At 43.8% G+C, this 8,596-nt stretch overlaps 1 protein-coding gene across 5 annotated transcripts in view; it reads left to right on the top strand.

The window, feature by feature from the left end:
• The window catches only part of FAM120A (family with sequence similarity 120A), a 120,235-nt gene extending 113,419 nt beyond the window's left edge, over positions 1-6,816 (top strand). For 4 of the 5 annotated variants that reach the window (XM_037745139.1, XM_017546888.2, XM_017546886.2 and 1 more), the window contains one exon: positions 4,931-6,816. In XM_037745139.1, the coding sequence (XP_037601067.1) occupies positions 4,931-5,242 (312 nt within the window). In that variant the 3' untranslated portion in view covers positions 5,243-6,816. The remainder of the gene's footprint in view (positions 1-4,930) is intronic. The other variant, XM_017546887.2, reaches the window with a different exon arrangement.
• Positions 6,817-8,596: the final 1,780 nt, after the last annotated feature.

Genomic DNA, 8,596 nt, shown 5'->3' with positions numbered 1-8,596 from the left:
TTTTTTTGAGTTGGAGTCTTGCTCTGTCACCCAGGCTGGAGTGCAGTGGCACAATCTCGGCTCACTGCAACCTCCACCTCCTGGGTTCAAGTGATTCTCGTGCCTCAGTCTCCTGAGTAGCTGGGATTACAGGCATGTGCCATCACACCCTGCTAATTTTTGTATTTTTAGTAGAGACAGGGTTTCACCCTGTTGACCAGGCTGGTCTCAAACTCCTGAACTCAGGTGATACATCCGTCTCGGTCTCCCAAAAGTGCTGGCATTACAGGCATGACTCAACACGCCTGACACTGCTTCATTTTCTTCTGGCATGAAGCTCTGCTCTCAAAAATGGATAATAGTCTAATTTTTTCCCCTTCGAAGTCACTTGCTGTTTTGGCCTAAATGCCCAAACTGTTTTTGTGTCTCAGTAAGAGTTTAATGACTTTCCTTCACAGTGCCCTGGGACTGGTTATTCTGGATCAGGGTACTCAGTGTGAAAAGCATGCTTTCCAAAGATAATTTCACGTTTCATTTTATTTTAGAAAGTTTCCTTGAATTAATAGTTTTTAAAAAAAATTTTGTCTTTTGTTTCTTTTTAAATATATGACTCACATACATGATGTTTACCTATTTTAAAGTACAGTTCAATGGTTTGTTTTTCTCAGAGACTAAATTTTAGAGGTAGTTTCAGATTCACAGCAAAATTGAGCAGAAGGTGTAGAAGCAGAAGGCAGAGTTCCATCTCCTCCGTGCAGGCACACACACAACTCCTCCATTGTCAACCTGTCCCACAGAGGGGTCCCTTTGTTACATTCTGTGACCCTACATTGACACATCCTTTTCACACTAAGTCCACAGTTGACATTAGGGTTCATTCTTGGTGGTGTGCACTCTGTGGATTTGAACAAATGTATAATGGCATGTATGCACCAATATAGTTTCACACAGAGTAATTTCAGTGCCCTAAAATCCTCTGTTCTCTGCTTGTTCATCCCTTCTTCCTCCCATCTGGGTAGTTACCAGATCTTTTTTGTCCTGAATGTCACATAGTTGTTAATCATATAGTGTGTAACCTTTTCACATTGGCTTCTTTCACTTGACAATATGCATTTAAGTTTCCTCCATATCTTTTCATGGCTTCACAGTTTTTTTTTTTTTTTTTTTTTTTTTTTTTTTTTTTTTTTTTTTTTTTTTTTTTTTTTTTTTTTTTTTTTTTTTTTTTTTTTTTNTTTAGCACTGAGTAGATTATATTGTCCGGATGTACAAGTTTATTCATTCACCTGCTAAGGGACATCTTTGTTGCTTACAGTTGGGGCACTTATGAATAAAGCTGCTATTAACACCCATGTGCAGTTTTTCATGTAGACATAACTTTTCAGCTCCTTTGGGTAAATATCCATGAACATGACTTTGGGATTTTATAGTAAGTGTGTTTTGTTTTGTAAGAAACCACCAAACTATCTTCCAGAGTGGCTATAACATTTTGCATTCCCCATAGCAATGCATGAGAGTTCCTGTTACTCCACATCCTCTCCAGCGTTTGGTGGTGTCAGTATTCAGGATTCTGGCCATTCCCATAGATGTGTAGTGGGAGGTTTTTGTTTTAGTTTGCATTTCCCTGATGACTTACGATGTGGAACATCTTTTCATGTGTTTATTTGCCATCTGTATATCTGTTTGGTCTTTGCACCGTTTTCTAATTGGGTTGTTTGTAATTCAGTGTTTTTAATTTATTCTCAAAGTCAAGCAGCCATCACCATTAATTCCAGAACATTTATCACTGCACAAGAAACCCCTTGTCCATTGTAGTCACTCTCCAATCTCCCCACCCTCACCCCTCAGCCCCTGGCAATCATTGATCTATTTTGTGTCTCTGGATTTTTCTGTTTTGTATATTTTGTATAAATATACACGTTGTGGTGTGTATCAGCATTTCATTCCTTTTTATTGCTGAATAGTGTTTCATTGTGTGGAAAGACCATATTTATGTATCCACTCATTTGTTGATGGACAGTTGGTTGTTTCCACCTTTTGGCTGTTACAGATAATAGTATTAGGAACATTCATCTACAAATCCTTGTGTGGGTTTGTGTTTTCAGTTCTTTTGTGTATATGCCTACAAGTAGAATTTCTGGCTCACATGGTCACTGTATGTTTAACCATTTGAGAAACTGCCAGACTGTTTTCTAAAGCAGCTGTACCACTTTACATTCCCACCAGCAGTGTACAAGGACGCCAGTTTTTCTACATCCTTGCCAAAACTTGCTGTTTTTCTTCTTTTTGGTTTTAGCGTTCCTAGTGAATGTCAAGTATTATCTCATTGTATGTGGGTTTCTTTTTTGTTGTTGTTGTTTTTGAGATGAAGTCTTGATCTGTTGCCTAGGCTGGAGTGCAGTGGCATGATCTCAGCTGACTGCAACCTCCGCCTCCCGGGTTCAAGCAATTCTCTTGCCTCAGCCTCCCGAGTAGCTGGGACTACAGGCACATGCCACCACGCCTGGCTAATCTTTGTATTTTTAGTAGCAACTGAGTTTCACAATGTTGGCCAGGCTGGTCTTGAACTCCTGACCTCATGATCTGCCCGCCTCAACTTCTCAAAGTGTTGGGATTACAAGCGTGAGCCATCGTGCCTGGCTCATTGTGGTTTTGATTTGTATTCCCTGTCTTCATTTCTTTCCAATTTAAAAATCTTTTCTTCCCTTTTATCTTCTTTGGATATTTGTTCTTGTATTTCTTCTAATTTAGTCTTCATTTCTGTAATGAAGTTTTGCTTTTTATTTTGAATTCTTCTCTAAGTTTTTTCACTTCATTCCCAGTCTTTTAGTTTGATTTCTGCTGTTCTTTCATGTCTTCTATCGTTTTATCAACCTGTTTTGAAATCAGAGGGGGTACTTTTCTGGTCCTTTTGTGAATCTTTCTGATGTGCTTTGTTGTGTGTGGGCCTGTGACTTCACTCTCTTCTCCCATTTCTCACAGTGTTGTGTGTGATTCCACCTGGTACTTTCCACTGTGCATCCTGGGAAGGTTGGAGTATGTGGGCAGCTTTGCTCTTCCTTTGTGGCTTTCATCACATGTTAAAAATATGCCAGTTGCTTCCTGAGAATTTCTAGGCTTTCTCTTTTTGTTGTCCCCATTCATCCCATTTTTATTCCACTCCCAGCACTTACCCTTGGTGCAGAGCCCCATCCTGTTGCTTGGTCAGTTCTCAGAGGACACACAGTGGAGCAGAAGATGCCACACCACACACAGTGCATTTGGTGGTAGCATGAGGAACCTGCTCCTGGTGGCAAAGGCTTATGGTTGTAGAAAGAGGGGATGTCTGTTTCCAAATAGGTGAAAGCCACTTTCCTTCCCAGTCCCCTCACCCTCTGTGCACACCCCTCCCCTGTCACTGGGAGGGACTCCTTTGAGTGTCCCTAACAGGCCTGTATTATGGCTCCTGCAGCAAGCATCCATAGGTACCCACTTCCAACTTCTGATGATCCTACCATACGTGCTGATTGAGTCCTGTAGTGGACTCTCGCTGACAGTGAGGGCTCTGAGGTTTGAAAGGATACGTTAAAATCTTCAGAATTATTTTTTTACTTCTTGGTCATGCTCTATATCATTAATATTATTTTTTGAAACAGAGTCTCACTCCCATCCGCTTCAGCCTCCCAAAGTTCTGGGATTACAGGCGTGAGCCCCGTGCCCGGTAGTCTTGCTGTATTTTTATGTTTGATATTATTTGTCTCCAGGTTCAAAGAAAATGATGATTGTATTTACTTATGGAGAAGGGTGCATTAGTATTTCTGAACTCTAGGGTTAGAAGCTAACATATATGTTGTAGGAGAGTATGTGGGGACCTTTGGTTTATTGAGGTCATTTCTTAGGCAAGGGTCACATCTCCATCTGGGTTGAATGAATGGACTTTGTCATCAAGAAGGCAAATACCCTGGTTTTCAGAATAGGAGGCCTAGAAGATGCCGGAAGGTACCACCATCTTTGTTGGGAAGGGGATGCGATGGCAAGCTGGAAGATTCCTGTTCTCATCTGTAAAATGACCGTTTGAAGGTGAAAACCATCCAGGTTTTCTTCAGCATTGAGTCAATCTATGACAGTGACTCTCAGCCCTGGTGATTGGCTCCCAAGGGACATTTGGAGATGCTGATTGTTATAACCTCGTGTGGGCACTGGCTTTTAATGGGTGAAGCCTAGGGATGCTGTTAAACACCCTATGGTGTATGGGACAATCCCACCACAGAGAATGAACAGAGCCACCGTACCATATGCTAAGGTTGAGGAGCCCTGGTCCAATGATAGAAGCAATTCAAGATCTGTCTTCAGTGCCCTCACAGAGAGCCATGTCTTTTCAGAAAATGTGCTGGATTAGTCTCAAGATCCTTTTTTTTTTTTTTTCCAGATAATTATTTTTAAACCTATTAGGAACGGGGAAGACCCATTCAGAAGAGATAGTTCACAAACACGTGGCAATTATCAATGCAGATTTCTTATTGAGGTTCCCCAGCAATGACTGTTATTCCCCAGTGGAAATGGGGTGTGTGCACTGCTGCACATCACAGGCAGATGTGGGAGACCCTGTTTGTTTTGTGGTGCTGGGAATAGTCGTAATTTTAGAGAAGACTTATTGAGGGGCATTTTCTTATTTTAAACAATTTGGTGCCATACAAAGGATTAGACCAGAGCTCCTGAAGTAGGAATCTCCCTCATTTTCAGGGTATTAACTACAGAGGAGTTGAGGGAAGGGGCCATGGAGAGAGCTGATTGAGACAGGTAGAGCTTATACACCTAAAAGTCAAAGCAAAGACAGGGTTAGAGGGATCCCACTGGGCATTTTCTGTTCTTGAATCTGCAGAGAGTGTCATTAGGCCAAAATTGGCATCCTGTCTCTTCTGCCATTTATCAGAAAGAAGCCACCTTCTCATTTGTTGTCCTTTGTTTTAAACAGGGCAGACCTCCTTATGCTGCTTCAGCAGAAGAAGTGGCCAAAGAACTTAAGTCAAAATCTGGGGAATCGAAGTCCTCTGCTATGTCTTCAGACGGGTCCCTGGCTGAAAACGGAGTGATGGCCGAGGAGAAACCGGCTCCCCAGATGAACGGGAGCACGGGTGACGCCAGGGCCCCCAGCCACTCTGAAAGTGCCTTGAATAATGACTCTAAAACGTGCAATACAAATCCTCATTTAAATGCACTAAGTACAGACAGCGCTTGCCGCAGAGAAGCTGCTCTGGAGGCAGCTGTCTTAAATAAAGAAGAGTAAACTTATTTTTTATAGAGGGTGAAGGATGCTGGAAGGGTAAAGATTTAGGAATATCTGGAGAGAGAGAGCCTGCAGTTATGTACATTTTGTCCTTTCCGTAAGAGAAAAATGAGGACTTTGGAAATTCAGATCCCTCTTTGATATCAGAGATTTAAACAACACATTTTTAGTTTTAACCAGTTGTAGTCAAAATGCTACAATAAAACAAAAAAGAGAAAGAAAATGAAGAGCATTTGACTCCCGCACTTAAAATGAAGTACACATAAAGTTTAAACTGGTTATGACAAAAGCCTATAGTTGTGTTTCTTGAACTATAAAGAAAACAAATTTTGGCAGTCTTTAAGTATATATAGCTTAAAATATAATTTTTAGCATTTGGCACCATATGTATGCCATTATATTTGATTTTGCATTACTGTTTCACAATGAAGCTTTCTTTAAGGCTTTGATTTTTATGATTATGAAAGAAATAAGGCACAACCACAGTTTTTCTTTCTTAAATTTCATCACTGTTGATGTGGTTCTTTTGTGTTAAAAAAGAAAAGTGCAACTATCAAAACTAAAAAATTATAGAGTAATATTGCCGTTCTGCTGATTTTAAATATACAATACATCATACATACTTTACAAGCAAGTTAAATGGAGATAAAGTTGAAATCATAGAAGATGCAAATGACCTTTCAAAATCAACACAATGTGTTCTGAAACTTTTCGTGACTAATACCATGCATCTGTGATCAATGAACTATGTGGTTTTGAATCGGATGTAGACCATTAGTACTACTACTTGAGCTAAACTTCTGCATGGTTCATAATTTTTAAAGTGTGTAGTTAATATGCATGTTATCGTCCTTTCTTCCATTCTTACCAGTATGTGCCCATTTGCAAAACAAAAATGCTAATAATCAGTAATAGTCCTATAAAAGATGTTAACTCTGTTTAGTCATTGACTGATCTTGCTCTAACCTTAAAATTTTGTGATTATTGACCTCTGTTGCATTTATTCTAAAGCCCCCCCAAAAATTATCTAGCCGTTTCGAATATCAACATTACCCTGGTGTACTCACTGCTGTATGCATTATTGTTCTTTGTTGCTGTTTTATGCCTTCATATTAGCAAATATGAAATTCTGTGAAAAAAAACCCTTTGATCTTTAAAAAGAAAAAAAAAACCACCCCCCCTCTGTAGCAGGAAACAAATTGCTTGTTCTTGAGAACTTTCCCATCAAGAATTTAGTAGAAGCAGGTATACTTCTATCATTTTGATGTTTTTGTTAATGTTTCCAAACAATGTACTTTGAAATCAGAATCACTTCTTATCGTTTTCATATACTTCTGATGCTCTTCATCACATTAGTGATCAGAAATGAGGTGTAATTCCCCAACCCCTGCCCGCAAGAGCTAAGTAGGATCTTACTGTAAGTTGAAGGGAGTTTTACCCTAACTCATGGATTGTGCAAGAATGAACTGCTGTTGGGTTTGATTGACTGTCGATGGATTGTGGTGTGGTGTATCTGAAGGCTATTGAATGCAACTTACAATGCTTAATAAAAATCTTTATTCTTTTAGTATAAAGTATGGTGTGGCTTTTAAATTCGCTTGTAAAAGCTAATTTTGTCGAGGTTTAATTCAAATAGAAACAATTACTGAAAAGCTTGATCAGATAACCAAAGTTTAAAAATATTGTACCCTTTCAAAGTAATTCCAGGTTTCTGGCTTAGAGGAACATTAATACATGGTTAATTTGTTTGATAGTTAAGTTTCAAGCAACCAAAGGGATAAAAAAAAATTCTCTCTGATAAAGCAGATTTACAGAAAAGGTTTTCTCAAGCCCCAAGGACGCAATAAATTTGACTCCAGCATGTTTTAAAAGCTGGATGTCACAAGTGTAGCCGGTTTTCACGCCATCCTTCTGACCGAAGGCTCTTCTCTGCAGCCTGACGGGAGGTCCCCGTACCCAGGTCCGCCGAGCGCCTGGTGAGACGCTCCCCGTGCTGCCCTCTAGTGGGGGCTGGCGGGCTAACGGCGCTGGAGGCGGCCAAGAGAGCCGCGGCGATCCCGCTCCAGAGAGGGGCTGGCGCTCGCCCGGGGGCGCGTTTCCTTCCTGTGAAAGGGCGGGCGGGGCCTTGCGTGGCGCTTCCCGGTCCGCCAGCGCGCAGGCCCGGGTGCGTGCGCAGCCCGCGGGGCGGGGCGGGGTCGGTGGGGCCTGCTCTCCGGAGTTTCCTCCCGCGGCCGAGCCCGAACCGATGAGGCCTGTCCTGTTTGCGTGGCCGGCGCCGGGCTCCGCAGAGACCCGTCTTCCCCGAGACGGCATGAGGAGACCCCGGAGCCCGAGTCCCAGCAAGGCCCGAGCCGAGCCGGTTTCTCCACCTAACACCCCGAGAGCTCTCCTGGTCCTGGCTGTTCAGACCCCAGACGAATGCACCCCTGGTTTTTACGGGGTGGGCTTTCAGAGTTTGAAGGAAAGGAAGCCAGCCTCACTCCAGGGCCTCTTCCCACGCTGACTCCTCCGTTCCTGACGGTGGCTCCCTGTTTCCCGGCCGTGGCTGAGCCCCTCCGCGACAGCCTCCCGGTGGCGGGCCAGCCAGCCCGTCTCTGTGCTGTGGGAAGATGGGGGCGCCCGGATGTGTCCATCTTTAAAAACACCGTTCTCCTGGGGACCCTGCCTGTGACGGGAACAAGTCAAACCCACTCTGGGTCGCGAGTGCCTGGCAGAGGCACAGCGTTTGGAGGAGCACTTTTCAGGCCCACCAGCTTCCACCGCCCATTGCAGTGCCTCCCCCACCGGGACAACCACGCGGTTTTCTTCCCTCTCTCTAGGGGCAGGTCCACCCCACTTGAGAATGGCAAACTGACGGGGGACAATCCTCTGGCTTCAAGAGGGGAGAGGGATGGGCTTCTGAACAGTCTCAGAAGCAGGAGAGCGCGCATGACAGGCAGGTGCGCCTTCCTTCCTGTGGCTTTCGTCTCTTAGTTGCAATTGCTGTAGGTGAGAGAGCAGCACGTGCTCTAGGTCACTCTCAGCAGGGACTAGGCTGGAACCCAACCCTTAGCTCTAAGTTGGGTCTGTCTACCTGCCCCTAAGGCCCGAGTAGGTGCAGGCTCGGGAAGGAGAGAGGAAGGGAGAGGGTGCTGGGGCTCCAGCAACCCTGTGGCTGGAACAAAGAGGCCAAGGACACCCCTTCTGGCTGGCGCCATGCTGGCCACTCCTCCCACACCACCGGAATTGCAGAGGAAGGCCCAAGGGCGATGCTGAGATGGGCCCCGGGGCCAGTGGCTCTGGGTGACGCTGGTGCGGGCTGGACTAAATGGTGATGCTGGTGTTTCTCCTTCCTGGCAGCATGGTATCCTGAGG

This window comes from Cebus imitator, unplaced genomic scaffold (genome assembly GCF_001604975.1).
Source record: "Cebus imitator isolate Cc_AM_T3 unplaced genomic scaffold, Cebus_imitator-1.0 Scaffold192, whole genome shotgun sequence".
NCBI classification, from domain to species: Eukaryota; Metazoa; Chordata; class Mammalia; order Primates; family Cebidae; genus Cebus; species Cebus imitator.
This window is presented reverse-complemented; position numbering and strand designations above follow the sequence as displayed.